General features: G+C 43.0%; 1 protein-coding gene across 1 annotated transcript; it reads left to right on the forward strand.

Annotated features, from left to right (window-relative positions):
• The first annotated feature begins 336 nt into the window (after positions 1-336).
• Positions 337-2489, forward strand: LOC144114609 (uncharacterized). Its single transcript, XM_077648461.1, has one exon. It carries the CDS (start codon positions 580-582, stop codon positions 2227-2229), a length of 1650 nt encoding a protein of 549 aa, XP_077504587.1. The 5' UTR covers positions 337-579; the 3' UTR covers positions 2230-2489.
• Positions 2490-18131: the final 15642 nt, after the last annotated feature.

Consider the following 18131-nt stretch of genomic DNA (forward strand, 5'->3'; position numbering starts at 1 on the left):
AAGATAGCGATGGGTCTAGATCTCTAGAGTGAGCATTTAGAACCGAATTAAAATATTTTTTTAAACGTTGGTTGTGTCCGATACCTGGCTGTGAGTGCCCTTGCGTACACAGGAATCCCATAGTAGGCTTTTTATATACCCCTTTAAGCAGGAAATTGCCAAAGAAAATATCTATGATAATTGTAGGGGAAGCTCTTTGTTGTTTAAGGCCAGGGAGCCTATTCTCGACAATTCGCCATTTTGTTCAAATTGTGACGTAGGCGTGACGTAACCATCAAGGCGGTGCCAGGTTACGTACCCACAGAATCTGTTTACGTGAAGAGAAAAAAAAGTAAAAACAGAACACTGTACACCAGGGGACGCTTCGTGCAGCTTCATTTTCTTCAGAATTTATTGGAACATTGGCTTGGCATCGTCCTTTGTCTAAAGGCCCATGCTCAGAGTGCATCGAACGCCTTGACAGCGCTGGCAGGCAGTCAAGTTGGTGCAGCCATCTAGAGTTAAGTGGAATGCTGAAGCACTGCGTTGGCGAACGTTCTGATCTGTCGTGCTCCGTAAGGAAGTGCCAGGTAACGCTGTATGGGAATGGCTGCGACTACTAAACCGATGGGTGACCGTGCGAGAGACCTTAATGACGTCAAGTGTGTGATCCGTGCCTTGCTCGTTGTGAACAATGGCCCCACCACGTGTGCTGCCTTAATGAAGGACTACCGTACACAGGAGGGTTGCCAGTTACCCTACGTGAGGTTTGGTTATACCGACTGCGTGACCTTTCTTGAAAGCCTCCCTGACACTGTGCATGTGCAGCGCGTTGGGGACGACGTGCTGATCAGCGCAAAGCTCGACGAACGCATTCGCCATATACAGACGTTGGTCCAAGCTCAGAAGGCCCGTGACCACGCTCCGCGCCCTGTAGTCCGTCGTAAACGGGAACGGCCCAGCCCTCCGCAGCTTCCGGAAGCCGTGCTAGAGAACATACTGAAGCTCTTGCGCGAAGGCGATGTGCACGCGCGCGTGCTGCGGGACGCGTACTATCGGCGCTTCGGTGTACCACTCGATATTGAGCAGTACGGCTTCGCCTCGCTGGAAGACTGCCTGGCGCGGGTCCGATTGGTAGCAGAGAATGAGAAAGGCTTGCCAGAAGCTGTCGTCGCAGTATTGGCGCAGTACCCGGAGGGCATTTATATGTCGCGCTTCTCCGAGGCGTTTGCACGTGAGCGGGGCCGCCCGCCGACCTCGAGGACCATAGCACTAGTGCAGCGTTGGCCCCAACTGTTCCGCGTGCAGAAGCCCGACTCTTCGGGCGATTTCATCCTCCAGCCGGCCATCTCTTCAGCCGCCATATTACTGCCCCCTGAGCCTCTGCCCGTCCGGTCTTCTGTGCGTGTGACCGATGTGTGTTGTAGTCCCGCCGCTCTGACCGTGGCTCTGCTGGCACCAGTGAACGAGTCGCCGTTGGCCCTTCTAGGGGCGGCCATGGACCACTTCTACGGGCCGACGGCCTTCGGGCCACCGTTCGACGCGAAACCTGGTCGTCCCTGTGCCGCGTTGTGCGCAGAGACTTGGCGCCGCGCTCGCGTGGTCACCGTGACAGGCAACATCGTGCAGGTAGAGCTGGTAGACGTGGGTGGGCGCCAGTCGCTCGCGCCGCACCGGCTGCGGCCTCTGGCGCCGCGTTTTACCGAGCTACCCGCACTTTGCACGATGGCTACCCTCACGTTACCGCCGGGAACGAGAGCATGGTGCAAGACGGCCGGCGAACGCCTGCGCGAGCTGACTAAAAGTTGCCAGCTGACTTGCCTCTTCGATGGGACTCGCTTTGAGCTACAGGACGAGCAGGGATTGTTACTGACGAGACAGCTGGCCAGCGAAGGCCTGTGCAAACCAGCCTGGCGACGTGTGACACTTTCAGATGAAGTCAGCTTCAACGTTTTGTGGTTGGATGGGCAGCGCTATATTTTTTCGTATGACCTGTCACGTCTGGTGGGCCGGGCGGGTGACAGTGCACTGGAAGAACTTCAGCGCCGTGGAATCCGTTTCCAGTGTGTGCACTTGTACCGCAACTCTGAGCTGTGGTATGCCCTGGGGCCTCTCCTTGGAACCAGCATTCATGCAGTCCGCCTCTTCCCAGCCGATAACATTGCTGATGCTGTGAATATTCTCTGCTATCCACACACTCAAGTTGCTATCGAAGTCAGGCGCGAACTTGCAAAGTTTCAAGACAGCTGATCATAAATGAGACATAGTGCTAAATTTCTGAAGAAACGTGATCTTGTTCGGAGACTAGTAGTCATTTGGATCATAAAGTCCAACTTTATGTTACGGGTGACACATTGAAGCAACAATCAATGCATGCATTTTACCATTTTGTAAAAGAAAGGGACATTATACATTTTTTCAAGGTGACTGAAGCAACAGTCAATGCCTGCATTTCACCATTTTGTAAAAAAAGGACATTATACATTTTTTTCAAGGTGACTGAAGCAACAGTCAATGCCTGCATTTCACCATTTTGTAAAAAAAGGACATTATACATTTTTTCAAGGTGCCTTTTTTCTTAGTCCCAATTTCTTCTTTTTATTGCTTACCCTCTTCTTCCTAGGCACTTCTTGTAATCCTCCCACTGCACACAGGGTGGCCTGTAGGTGTTTCCAGGGAGATCTGTGAGCATGAGCATATCAACCAAGTTTCATGGTATGTAGTGCTTAGAGTGCGAAGTGAAATCTGCTTCATTTCTTGTAGTGCGCTGTTGCATCTGTTGCGCTTCCATCACAGAGCCACCGGTGCGACATCAGTCCCTGCACCACTGCTCGAGCAACAGCAGGCTTATGATGCAATGGTGAGCAGACGTGGCTATGGTAGACAAGGCATAACTCCTGGCGCCGCAAGCGTAGGAATAAGGGAGAGCAGATTTCAAGTTAAGTGAAATGGCAAAAGCCAATTTCTAGGCCTTACATTTGATTTGATTTGGTATTTTTTAGGATGCCATTGCTTGTAAGGCACCCCACCTATTCGAAGGCTCATGACACACTTGCAGAAATCACAGTAAATCTCTGCACTTTAACTCTCCTTAACACTGCTAGCTGTGTAAAAAAGTGTCTGTGGGATTAAACAGCCTTGGCATTGTGGTATGCTGCTGCTGAAAACTGCCACGCTCACCTATTGTCAAATGATTATTTCATGCTGGAAGTCAGTCAGAGATAGGAAGGAAGCAAAGAAACAGGCTGGACACACTAGCACTGTCAGCTGAAGTTTTATTGGTAAACAGAATTTATACATGGTAACACTGGTTGCATGTGCTTTGCAAGGAAGGCCCTGCAAAGTAAGAACCTTTTTCTAGAATGCCTCAAATCATGCACAAATATAGCGTGCTCCGCAGTTAAACGCGCGGTGTAAAGTGCACCTCTCAGCTTAACCAGTGAATTGTTAGAGCTCAAATTTTGCACAGAAATGGCATTTGATCGGCAGAATTGTTTTATACCACATTTGTTAGGGCATTTGCCTGAATAAAAAAAAAAGCCAGATATTCGCATTGTCTACGCTGACGACGAAACAAAACGGGCCACTTTCTCAGCGATTGGACCGTTGGCGCCATCTCGTTTGTCGGCCGTGGAAATTTGGCAAAGGAGGGGGTGAGGGTGTTTTGCAGGAGGTTTGACGATGCTGTACCATGAAAGTCTTCAAACTTAATGCCATTTTGGCCAAACCAAGCTTTTTGTGATCATTGATAAAGAAGTTGCTGAAGAATCTTCAGACCTCCCGCAAAAGACGCCTGACCTTCACCTAATGTCCACGGTCGACCAACGAAATGGCGCCACCGGTGCAGTCGCTGAAAGAGCTGCCTGTTTCGTTTCGCCGTTGCCATAGACTATGTGAACTTCAGACTTATCGATTCAGGCTAGTACCCCTAAGAAATGTGGTATAAAACAATTCTGCTGACCAAATGCCATTTCTGTGCGAAATTTGAGCTTGAAAAATTCACTCGTTTAGCTGTGAGGTGCATTCTATGGCGCGTGTTTAATTGTGTAACACGCTGTACACTGTCTTGTGACCTGTAACCTCCTGCCAACGATGTTTTTGTCACCACAGTCTAAAAGATTTCTTCCTTGCTCAGCATCATTAACAGCTGGCTTATACGTGCTGGGCCGCTTTCTAAATTATGATATGCCTCGGTGATCTTGCATGCAGTCTGTTCTCTGCGCCCAAACAGGATGTCAGTTTCGGCGAAACATGAGATGCAAGCACTCTTGTGGCAGTGCTTTCACTTGTGCAGTCTTGGAACGTTTTTTAATCAGTTGGTAAGCAGTCTCTATCGTTATCAGCACAACTATGCTCACTGCAGGAGAAAGGCCTCTCCCATATCCCTCCAATCAACCCATTCCTGTGCCAGCTATGGCCACCTTGTGCCCACTAACTTCCTAATCTCATCTGCCCACCTGTCTTTGGGCTGCCCCTTGCTACGCTAGCCTTCTCTTGGAATCCGCTCCGGTAGCCTTAACAACCATCTTATCTTGTCTCCACGTTACATGCACTACTCATGCCCACTATTTCTTGATTTCGACTGGAATGTTATCACAGCCTTGCCCTATTAATACGACTCCGGTCAGTATGGATGACTCGAATTTTGGGAAATTTTTCTGGGGACTAAATTTTTCTATGCACTTACGCCTTGTTAATATGGAAACTCGCTGTCTGGAGAATGTACAGAACGAAAATGCACAAAACCCAATGGGACCTGTGTATTTCTGCCGCTGAATATGGACAGCAGTGAGAACAAAATCTTGACTGCCCCAATGAGATGTTTCTGTTCTTGTATTTTGAAAGCAGGACACCAGCAAAAGGCAAAGTGCAAATGCCTTAGTGGTTGGTGGCCCTTGTGCTTTACAGCGCCAGGGTGCCCAGTTGATGTTTCCTTAAGGTTTGCTGTATTGCATGAATTGATGTGAAGAAAACACTGCGGCCCATGGTGTTGCTAGCCGCATTTAACAGCTGTCGGCGACTGAATACAGGTGTACTATCTATGATTATGATTTGCAACACACGAGCTATGGCAGGAGCTCAGTTCACGAAGCAATGCGAGCTCAGTGGGGCTGTACATTGATGCATTTTGCCGTCGATGAGAAGAACAAAGGACAATAGATGGTTGTGCAAGGTGGGTGCTATGTGTGAAGGCGCACTGATTTACTATAAAGGAAAAATATCAGTTGTCTGACTTTGGGCACATTTCAAATCATATTTAGTGCGATACACATTCTAGTGGTTCATGGAATCTGAAGAGTTGTAGCAGGGAAGAAGCCATCATACCATGAGACACCATTATGCATGTGATGGACATCTAGGGGCTTCAAACAGCATTATTGAAAAGACAATGGTTACAATAATAATGCACTTGGAACTCTCAAGGTTTCGCTTAATTTTAACTTCACTGCCTACCAGTATGTACAGAAGCAGAACTTGATTACAAAGTGCTTTTATGCTTTTATCTCGGATTCTCTTTAATGGTTCCTTATTGCAGACTACTCGTCTTGTGGACAGTTTTGCTCGGGAAAGAAATTTTCATATTAACGAGATATGACTATGACTCATGTCTGTTCGCTGACCCACACTGCTCTCTTCCCGTCTGAATGTTACACCTATACTATAATTTTCCTTTCCTTATGGGGGGACACTGGTCTTTGGGACCAAAACATGACCCAAAAATCAATTTTTTTTTTAAGTGACATTTTTGGAGCCTATAGCTATTATTCTTCAACTCTAACAGTTTTCACCTCCAGGAAATTGGTATTTTGACTGTAAAATTAAATTTAGATCACTGTGTGGGCTCAATTTGTGCAGGAGCAGGCGACTTAACACCATGAAAATTTTGGACACCTGGCTGTCTTAGTACGTCAATATCTCAATGTCTAGGACAGATAGACATGTCATCCTGTCTTTCTGCTAAGGGAAGCTGAAGACACAATGTATGCAATAATCGAAGCACAATTGTTCAATCCTCCTTCATGAATTTATAATTTTGCAAAGTTTACCGATGCATGATATTCACACTTTGAATGCTGCTATTCTAAGTGCTGTAAAGTTACTAATGAGGGCAAAATGGAAAAACTGCTTTGATTATTGCACTCTTAACTCGCCATACTATGTAGCCGTGGGTGAAAAATTAATTTTTATTGAGCCATATTTTTGTACTGAGGTACTAATAAATGACTAATTAACATCTTACTTGGGAACTAATGAGTTAATTAAAAAGCAATTCCATATTTGAAATCAGTATAAAAAATTGAGCAATTGAGTTTCATTAGGATTGGACTAAAAAGAACCAGTGTCCCCCCTTAACTCGCTGCACTGTCATCAATTTTTCAACCCCTTTCGTTAGCCTCCACACTTCTTCCCCATAATTGAGTACTGGTAAAATACAGCTGTTATGTATGCTTTCCTCTTCAGGGATACTAATAAACTACCATTCATGATCTGAGAGTATTTGCCAAATCTTAATTTATAGTTATTTCACTCTCGTGGTCCAGATCTGTAGTCACTATCTGCCCCAAGTAGACGGACGTATTCCTATACTACTTCCAAAGCTTCGCTGCCTATCATTAACTGCTGTTCCCTTTAGACTGTTGAACATTACTGTGCTGTACTAGGCAGTCTACTGTGCTATGTTACTCGTCATAGTCCATCTCACAAGTTTGCAGCACTGTGAAGGCTGCGGCGATTTGAGCCAATTCGAATGCCGCACTCTGCAAAACATGTCCCTCTGTGCCTTTCACCGTGCTACTGGTGGCTCCACCCCTGGGAAGGAAAGAGCACCAGTGTCCAGCTACGGCCCAGGAGGCTTGGCTGATTCGGCGGACGCCATGTTAGCGAATGGCGGCGCACCACTTCACAGCAAGCCTCCACAGTGCCGTGTTTATGCGGACTTCCTGTGCTAATTTAGCCAGCGAATGAAATGGCCTCTATACTTTCAGAGCACCATCCTGAACTACCTTTTCAATTACTGCAATAACTCTTTAAAATATTGTCGTAACACTGCTCAAATATTTGAAGGATTATTTGTTGTTTTCTTTGGCCCTGATTGGATGGTAGAGCTCTACCTTTCACAGTGCTGCAAACAATTTGTGAGATGACAGTTGGACTACCTTAGCTCCATTTGTTCCCACAGCTGTAATGTGCTTGCTTGCAGTGTTGCTTAGCTATCACTGCAGTTACACTGTGGGAGCTTCTGCTCATTAAGAACTCAGGTGCATGTGCCAGCACAACTATAGCCAACCCTGCAAAAATGTGATGTGACTACCAGATTAAATAATGATATGCTGCTTGCCGATCTCGTCATGTTAGTTTTTTGTCATGAATAACCAAATGACACTTGCCTTGAAGACTACAAAGGTGCAGGATGAAGCAGGCTTCATACTGTGCGGGTTGTTTCAACTAAATTGTGCCATACTTTTAAAAATGAGAATGCTGTACGAAGATGCAACTAGTTCATGGTTGCAGGTTCCACCATCTTGACCAGGGCAGCATATTTCATGAAATGTGCCTGATTTGGTAACTAGCAAAGATAAGCTGGCAATTTTTTATGTTTAACCTCAGCATAAAATTTTTACTGTCAAAACTGTAGAGCCTGTTGTGAAAGGTCATTTAAGTTGTGTTCTTCGAGGCAACTCAATCATGGTTCTGTTTGAGCTCAAAATAAAGTCCATAAGGTTTAAAAATTTGTTTCAAGACAGCATGCTGACATGTCGCGATGCTGGCACCCTCAAACATACCCTAATTAAAAGAACTCTATACAAACCATCGTGCTGATGTGGGCTTCTTGTTCAGACACTGGTAATCCTGCAGTGCCGAGTACAAAACACGACCATGCTTCAGCGTTTGGCACTGTAGAATTAGCTAGGCTGGTACATTAGGCCACAATGCATAAACAGGCCACGGGCCACAGTGATGGTTCTGCAATGAGCATGGGCACCTTTGTTTTGCTAAAATCATAATTACTGCAGTATAGGTGTAGCCACGTTGGACTGCAAGAAACCTGTGCTATGCAGCAAAACAGTGACAACGTGGTTGTATTCCTTCTGCAGCATCATGATTGTAACGAAGTGAAGTGCTTATGTTTATCATGGAACTAAGACTGTGAGGGGTGGCCTGTTTATACATTGTGGCTTGTGTAACTGAGTGCTCTCAATTGGGGCATGTTTGAGGTTGCTAGTATTGGGACATAGGTGTGTGCAGTCATGAGAATCTTAAAATTTCGTGGGATATATTTTGAATACAAAGAAAAAGGAACTGCACTAATGTTAGTTTGGAAAAAAACAACTGAAATGAGTATTTCTCAGCATGCACTACAACTTTTACACACAAAAATTTTGTGCCAAGGTTAATAACAAAAATATAGCTAATTTGTCTTTGTTAATTAGCAAATAAGGCGCATTTAAAAATATGCTGACCTGGTCAAGATGCCTACAACCATGCACTAATGTTCTCGTGCAGCGCGCCACAGTTTTTTAAGACTTGGCAACTACTTATCTGGAACACCGTGTATAATATCGGCCAATGTGAAGCTCTAAAAACTGTTATTGTTGCAAAATAGTTTCCTTTAACCACAACCATGCAAAGAGCTCATTAAGAGCCTCTGGTGATTGTGCACTGGCCAAAATGCATACGCATTTCTGTCTTCTTGCTTCCCACTGCTGCTGGTACCAGCTGCATTCAGTTGATCACTGTACTATATATACACCTTTTGCACATGTAAAGAGGCATTGCAGAGCAGTAACACACAAAGCTGGTTACAAGGAGTGGCACAGCTAGCAGTGCATTGCATTAAATGTGCATTGGCTATGTTTACTAGGGTGTGTTACCTCCTGGCACGGTGGTACATGGGTACAGAAGCCCTTGGCTGCAGTGAGAAAAGTGAGAAAAGGCAGTTTGTAGCTGTAATCAAGCCCTCCTACATTTTATGCTAGCTTCCACCTGTCGGATGACTCTCGCATTGCCATTCGTTGCCTCTACTGCTGCAAGCAGGCTAAGTTGGTGGAAATTACTTAATTTTATTGGGTTTTCCGCAAATGAAGTGCAGGTACTCTGGCAGTCGTGTGTTTCAACATTTGTGAACATGTGGGAGTGAAACAGTGATTCATCCGGAGAATTGTTTCACAGTGCTGATCGGTCCACATGGGTTGCATCACAGATTGGTGTTGAAACAAAGCATCTCTTCTGGCCAGCAGCAGACTATCAGTGGCCTTGGGGGGAAATACTATCTCAGTCATAGTTAGCAGGAACACTGCAGCACATGGTCTTGCATGCTATCAGTGCATTCTAATGGGACCACGAATGACCAGCACATATGCGCTGTGCATATCAGACATGCAGTACAATTATACACTGGTTCTTTGAAGCCCCATGGGAATGCACGGATAGTATGCAAGACCACGCATTCCCATGCTCTGCTAACCATAATTGAGAACGTACATGGCCGGCTGCTGGTGCGAGCAAGAGTGGCAGAGTAAGTAGCATTCATCCTGCAGTGTGCCCTCGTGGTGGTGTGAGCAGGACGGGCTTGTGGCAAGGATCTGTCAGGAGTTGTGCAAAAGAGCTGCAGATACACTCGTGGGAAGCTTTCTGGTTCCCTGTGCCTGGTGGCTGTTGGCATGTAGGCATAAGTGTGGGTGAAAAGGCCACCCGCTAAAGCACAGGCCTGGGCACTTCACCACGGGATGTCTTGCCAGACAGCAGAACTCCTGTTGCATGCACTTGACGTGAGTTGCTCAGCCTCAGTACACTTCTCATTCACCAGCCGTGATGTGTCTCCAGCGCTGGCCTAATGGTCCTCATGCGGAGCGAGGGTTCATGATGCCAACAAAAGCTATGATTTTGCACCTTGGAAAAGAAAAACAATAAAACATCCGAGTACACTATTGAATACAGGCACTAGTTCTGCACTGCAATCAATTGTAGGGAAAAGAGCTTGACTAATTTCCGCTTTCATTCATGCAAGGGTCTGCTTTTATTCAAGCTCACACATTTAGATGCATGTCAAACCATATCAATATGCAGTAATGTTGTGTACATACATCAAAGATATGGAGCCTGCTGTGTACGTGACCCTATAGGTAGTCTTTGCACTGTCTTAAGCACAGGGAATGGTACAGATGTGAGCTGATATAACCCTATGCAGTCAATTCTTTCCACACCATAAGTGCCTTCATTTGTCCCACAGCTCAGCCTAATGCCAATTCCCATCACATGTGCTCTGGACTCCTTACTCTTAAAAAAGACAACTACCTGTGCGCACAAAATTCATTGCTTAGCTATGGGGGCAACTAGTTCCAAAAAGTGCTTCTGATCTGTAAAGCGCAATATGCACATGCTGCCACATCCACATGGTTGAATGCTTCTATGGATTATCATAATTGGAACCGGTTCTTCTTTCGTTGCTGTCAGCATTGCTTTCATTGCAGGCGTGTCTTGTCCACGCTGTAATAGTAATGTTTCTTGTACATGCAAGGATGTCGTATATATATATATGCCCAGGTTCGAACCCGACCGCGGTGGCAGTTTCGATGGAGGCGAAACGCATAGATGCCCATGTGCTATGTGATGTCTACACGTTTTAAAGATCCCCAGGTGGTCGAAATTATTCCGGAGCCCTCCACTACGGCACCACTTTCTTCTTTTCTTCTTTCACTCTCCTTTATCCCTTCCCTTAGGGTGCGGTTCATGTGTCCACTGATATGTGAGACAGATACTGTGTCATTTCCTTTCCCCAAAAACCAATTTTCAATTTTTTTTCAATCCTGAATTCCAGTAACATGCCACCCAAAATTTCTGTGCATCGCAACAACACCACAAACTGTGTGTACAGACTGGGCATGCAGGTGTCTTATAATCCATTGGGGAAGATGTTTAAGGTATGAGGCCACTTTGTGGGGAAAACGTTTTATAGCAGGTGCAAACAGGAAATTAGTGGTCTGTCTTAAAAATCATGTTGTGTAATCACAATCAGAGTGTAAAAGCAGTGTAAGACCTTTTGCTGTTATATACACAAAGACATGAGCTGTGCAGTGAACCAAAATAGTTGATACCATCAATTGTTATTGTATAATAGTGAAATGACCGAAAATAATGGTTTTAATTCGGAATTTTTTAAAATAAAATTGCAGCAATAGCAAAATAAGTGCATGATTTGGCTTATTGTGGTTCATTGCATAGCTGGATGCATATGAAATAAGTGTACAACATTTCAATAGAAAAATTAGTACAGGAATGAAGTTAAGATTCTTCGTATAAGAAGGAATGGCAAAAAAGAGTTGAGAAAAACGATGAAGATTCGGAATAACTACAAATGCCATCAAATAATGTCCAGGAGGGTTAAAACTCACCATATTTTTAGCTTAACTCCTCTTTACTCTTGCTTTTCCTGGTTTTTGCTCATGTGGCAGCTCACTTTTTTTTCCTGTTTTTTGTTGCATGCAGTAGATCGACAGGCAGATTTTCAGATATGTTGTTTGTCACCTGTATGGCAAGCTTTCAGAGCCTACAGACCAGGTTGGACCCACATGGGCTTCAAAATATCTTGCGTCCCTGGGGTGTTGACATTGCTGAAATGACACACGGAATCATACAAACCTTACTTTAGTGTTGATAGGTTATTGGACAGCGTTTTAGCTTATTAAATACAAACAAAAGTAGATATATAGTAAGAAACAACTATTATTAGTCTGAACTGAAAAATTAAAAAGAAAAATAACATGCTGCAAAAATTACGTAATTTTTTTAATGTAAAACTGTTAGCTTCAGTTTTGCAAGATGTGCTAGGTTGCAGCTTTGGCTGCATCTTTGAAACTGAGGTAATTAAATATAATTTTTTTGTGGTTCATACAGAAATAAATGAGTATTTTGATGAAACAAAATTTAAAAACTGAGTTTTTTTTTTCTTCAAAAATATTGAGTTTTCAAAGTGGCCTCATACCTTAATGCTTTATAATTCAGGGGCACTAGGAATGCCCTTAGTCTTAAGAGAGATGGCACTGTGTGCCATAGTGTGAGTGGGGCTAAACTTGAGTACCCATAATACTGAATGTGTTCTCACATGCTACAGCGCACACTCATTGCGTATGTTACCATGAGCACACTCACAGAGCTATAATGCAAAGAAAATTGCAGAGCAACATGATAAAAGGGTACATGTGCCATTTCATTTTGTCATACCTGAGAAGGGGATGATGAGGGAGCCATGAAATGTACAAGCTAGGAAAAGAAGGCAGTGGTCTCCTTTTCCAGTGCAATGCAACCTGCAGTGTCCACCACAAATACACTTCATTAGTTGCTTCCCAAATCCTGTCTGTCATATCCCCCCTATGTGCTACATCCACATTTGTGGACATGACCTGGATGCTATCAAGCTTCTCGTATAAAAGGCGCAATATCCCGTAATATGGATGCAGTAAAATACATGTTCTGAGACCTGAAAATTTTATTTATTTATTTATCTTACTTATTTGTTTACCCATAGTGCCACATGTGGCATTATAGTGGGGGGGTAGGTTGTGTAAAGCAAGGAAAAATTGCAAGGGCAGTCACAATGACGATGCAAACACTTCATTGTCAGTAATATTAACAAGAAATGCAGATAAAGCATTCCATTCTCGAACAGTGTGGGGAAAGAACATCTTGAACAAATCGGTTCTTGACCTGAATTTGCGTACTTTATGGTTATGATCAACCCGTTCGGATATGTACTTCTCTCTAGGAATAACAATTCTCTCTAGAATAACAATTCTATTGTAATATATATTATGCAAAAATTTAAGCCTTAGCTTTCTCCTCCTCACTTCAAGAGGTTCCCATTCTAATTCCTGTTTCACGCTAGACACACTAATGTGTTTACTATAATTCCCAGAAACATAGCGGGCTGCGAAGTTCTGCACTCTTTCTAATTTCTGTCTCAGTATTTTGTCGACGGGTCCCATAAAATACAAGCATATTCAAGCACAGACCTAATATACATTTTAAATAGTAAATCCCTAGAATCTTGCGGAAACATTCCCATGTTACAGTGCAAAAAACCCAACATTTTGCAAGCTTTCCCAGTAACATAATCAGCATGCCGATGCCAACATAGTTTTGAAGTGATGTGCATGCCTAAATACTTATATTCAGGAACAGTTTCCAATAAGTGACCATTTATATTATAGACATAATTAGGTGCACTCTTTTTTCTTGCGAAACAGATGTGTACTGTTTTTTGCAAATTTAATTTCATGTGCCACTGTACGCACCATCGATACACTGTATTTAGGTCTTCCTGCAAATCATGTTTAGGTAGAAACACATCAGGTCAGGTATGTGAAATGAATGCAGGAAATAGTTTTTAGTAGTTTTAAATACTGCGTTTGACAGTTTGGTAGCAGTGCATAAGCCGTTCACACACCGCTCACTGCTCATGCTTTTCCGCAATATCGCCTATGGTCGTCGCTGTTCTGCCTGCCAGCACGAGGGACAAAGTGACTGGTGCATCATGATTGCAAAGCAGAATTGCTGCATTGCTTGTATCCCTCTTCCGGTGATCAAGTGCGTCAGCGTTGGACTGCCGCCCCCAGGTGCTTACAAAAAAAGTCCCTGCAAGAGGCCATTCTACAGTATGGCAGCAGTGCGCAAGCCGTTTGCACACCGCTTACTGCTCCTGCTTTTTTTTACAGGTAAGCGCTATTCACTACTGCTACTACTGCTACTGGCAATCTAGCCATGCACTGCTTCCAAACTTGATTCATTTTGTGAACTTGTTGAATGGTTCTTGTTTGAACTTTTCTTACCATGACAAAAGAAATCGTCAAAGCTCTCGAAGACTTCAAGCAATGAGAGTGGAATTATGTTCCCTGAAAGATTCTACACAGTTTTGCAGTGACACATGTAACAACGAAAAAAAAATTAACTCTGAGGTCAAAGCACTTAGGCATTATTTTATTAAAGTGCTGAAGCTTAATGAAAACCCGAGAGTGAAAAACAAGCGTCTTACGCCGAAAGTAGAAGAGCTTAAACAATACAAATGATCTGAAAATAAAGGGTGTGAAAACTGTCAAGGATCTTGCTGACATCATGCAAAAAATTGGCGAAATTGTTGATGGACCAATCACTGACTCGGGTATGGACACATGCCACATGGTCAACACCCAAAATTCTGGCGAGCTGGACACTGTAGTTTGTTTCATCGAGACAAGTGGCTTGTGCTTCTGACAAAAGCTAGAAAGCATAAGATGACGAACAAGACGCTCGGCTTGTCAGATGATGACGTAGTCTATATGAACGAGCATCTGATGCCAGCAAACAAGAAGTTGCTCGGCACTGCCATTGCATGCAAAAAGCAAATGAAGTGGAAATTTGTGTAAGCAACTGGGGGGAAAATTTTTTGTAAGGCAGAGTGAAGGAACTGACGTCCTCAGGTTCACCGAACATGACAATCTAAACAAAATGACCTAAATACATTTTATTGTGTGACTTGCATTTCTGCTCAAGCTTTCATGGAGTCTCCTACAGGTTATGATTACTACACGTCTGATGATTTTAATTCCTAATTAAGGTTAACTGCAGCTTCATTTTCAGCTATGCATTTAAATGTTTGTAGCATGCATCACAAGGGTGATTTTACTAACCTACTGCTTTCGTCACTGCACATAAAGTTTGGTGCTGTTATGTTCACTGAAACTTGCCTTTCCACACATGATGAATCTTTTTACCTTGATGGTTATAAGTGTAACGGTCTGACAAGGCCTCATGACAGTGGTGGCGGTCTTGCAATTTATGTAAAATACTGTTACCCGCATACTGTAATTGAAGAGGCTTCTATTATAACTTCCAGTTTTTGAGTTCTCATTGATATCCTTGACACATGTTATTATCGTAGCCATGTACCGACCACACATGGAGAATAAGCAGGACTTTTTTCAATTTTTAAAAATCCTGCTCAACTATCGAGCTTCTATGAAACATCTATTTATACTATTTCGCGATGTAAATCTAAATCTAATGGCTGCTGATTACAGTGCATGCAAATTTAAGAGCATGCTGTCGTGTTCGCTTTGACTGCAAGGGTGACTACGGAGACAGCCACTTTGCTAGATGTATATGTAACCAATAAGATGTCCCCAGAGCTGTTATTGGGTGTGCTAACTGCTGATATTAGCAATTATCTGCCTGTATTCTGCTTTATTTTCATCAAACAAAACAAGGACTCAATATGAAGTCGTACATAATTACGGAGACATTAATTAATCCAGCCTTTTTAAAAAAATATTTAAAAACTCTAATTGATAGCATAGCATGACGTATCTTCGAGATTCTTGATGCAAATAAAACGCATGCTGCATACCTCAAGCACTTCCTGGCATGTCATAACAATGCCTTCCCTCTTCGTGAAAGTAAGTTTATTCAAAAGAAGTTTGAAAAGTCCTGGATGACTAAATCACTCAATCAACGTATTCAGATGCGAAATAACATGTACCATGTCTTTGTTAAGAGCTGTGACATGGCCTTATTTAAAGAATTTAAAAAGTACAAAAAAAATTTAATAACCTTAAGATCTCCAGGACTAACTATTACATCGAGCGATTTTTGAAAATTCAAAATAACCAGGGCAACGTCTGGAAAGAAATAAATAACCTAATCAATAAAAACTGTGTGTGAGTTGAATGAAACATAATAACCTCGAATGATAAATTGACTGGTTCCAGCTTGGCAAAAGCCATGAACAAGTTTTTCGTGAATGTGGCCATCCCACCAACTGATAAACCTCACTGCTTGAACCTCACTACACCGTTTCCAAATTCTGTAGTGTTTGCACCAACGACTCCCATTGGAGTAGGAGCATTAATAAAAACATTAAGAATAACATATCGTCTGGATACGACCACAATCACATAGCATCTGTGCCATTAAAGTATGTCTCTGTATTTATATCTTAGGTTCTGGCTTACATTATAAATCTTATATTTGGTACTGGAGTGTTCCCTGATGACTTAAAGATTGCTAAGTATGTCCATCCTACAAAGGTGGTGACAGGAATTAAATCTCCAATTATAGACCTATTTCAGTATTACCAGTATTGTCCAAAGTCTTTTGAGGGTGCAGTTAACTGCAGATTACAAAACTTTTTCAATAAACATAACGTAGTTTCTTTGGTGTACGGGTTTTTAAAGAGCAGGTCCACCGAACAAGCACTGCTCACAGTATAGACAAAATCATCGATAATATTGAGGAGCAAAGGCACACTTTAGGTTTGCTTCTGGATTTTCAAAAGGCAATTGAGAGCGTACAGCATACTACTCTCCTTAATAAGTTACGAGGCTACGGTGTGCTATAAATACCCGTAGGTCTGCTTACCAGCTATTTAGAAGACCGCTCACAGTATGTTCGCCTAAATGAGAATTGTTCCGATAAGGTAGGCACCACTCAAGGCGTTCTGCAAGGTTCTATATTAGGACCTTTATTATTCTTAGTCTACATTAATGATACATCATAAATATTAAATTCTCCTGAACTTGTAATGCACATCGACAACACAAACCTTTTTTTTACTGCCTCTTTGCCAGAGATGGGCATTTGACCTCAAAAATCTCGACCTCACCTCAACTCACAAAAAATTCGCTGACCTCACTCAGCTGCTTGACCTCAGAAAACAAAAAAAAGTGACTAAGAAGTTTTTCAGTTAAAAACAATTCTGAGAACCCTGTGAGACAGCAAAGCCACAATGATGATGGCACCGTTGTGACGACTAGTTATTACAATAGCGGCACTAAGCGGTCTGTAATTATTTAATAAGGTGCGTACAGATATTGTTGATATGCACGCAATAGGAGAAGCTTATAACCTGGAATGAACCCTCGGAGAGTTCTATGTACAAATGTTAGCGCAAAAATAAGAGACAATCACAAAAAAGGTGGACAAGACAGTGCGTTTTCTTGTGATTGTCTCTTATTTTTGCACTAACATTTGTACATAGAACTATGCACCAACTAGCCCCGCAACAAGTGTTCCTCGGAGAGTTTATGGCCTGCAGACAGGGGTGTCCCTTACGCGGTTACCACCAGTACGTCGCAGGGTACTTTTTCATTAAGTTTGCTTCACTAACTAATTGTAAGCTTATCAGTGTCAATATTCGGCAACTGCTTCACGTATACTTGTTCGTATTGAAAGCCCCTCGCTCATTCATGCATAAACTGGCAATTGACAAACACAGACCTTCTACACCATCTACAAGAAATTGGGAGGTTGGGGGGGTATTCACGACACTCTTCTTAGACTTGAGAATAGCGAATGTAAAGAAACTGGTCGCTGATGTGCTTTCCAATTTGACGGCTACGCAGACGCATGTCGGCATATTTCAATTTTTGAGCTCTATCCAGCATAGCGAGAGCACTTAGCGTAGATGAAAATTTTGCCACCCAGCAAACATTCTTTTTAGTCCTCTGTATGCTGCCCTCCAAAACAAGTTGCAACTGTAGTACACCAACAGAGGCACGTTGTATTTATGTCTATGCAGGAGCGAGCGGCTTCTTTTATTAATGCGAAAGCATTAGATGGCTCAGTTCAAGGTCATATCACCAAGAAATGGCACCATGCAACATCATGCGCCAACGAGTCAAGTCATGAAGACGATGACGTCACATCATTAATTTTAACATACACTGATCAACATGCCTAACCAATACTTATTAATGTAATTAGGTAATGCTAAGACTAATTAGTATTGTGATGCCATCATATGAGCATGAGGTAATACCAGGTCACGTGACAACAATGTAATGTGACGTCAAACCTAGTCAAGTGACTGCGATGTAATGTGAAGTCACACCTAGTCATGTGTCAACGATGTAATGTTGCGTCGCACCAGGTCCCCACCCACCCCGATTTCAAGGTCCATATGGATTTCACATTACTACACATGCGCTCATGAGACATTACAAAGAGTGCCCACAGCTCGGTTCACATTAATGATATTAGGATTGTCTAGCAGGTAAATGCTCCAGTTCTCATGTGTGACATACTGCTACAATCAGGCAACGACACATGCTGTTGGCCCTCAAGGTGATGGCAATGATGATGACGATGATAGTGTATCTTTATGAGTTCTGGGAAGTCAATAT

Source organism: Amblyomma americanum, chromosome 1, assembly GCF_052857255.1.
Source record: "Amblyomma americanum isolate KBUSLIRL-KWMA chromosome 1, ASM5285725v1, whole genome shotgun sequence".
Lineage (NCBI taxonomy): Eukaryota > Metazoa > Arthropoda > Arachnida > Ixodida > Ixodidae > Amblyomma > Amblyomma americanum.

Coding starts and splice junctions, on each gene's coding strand:
- LOC144114609 (XM_077648461.1), top strand. CDS start 580: ATGGGAATGGCTGCGACTACTAAACCGATGGGTGACCGTGCGAGAGAC.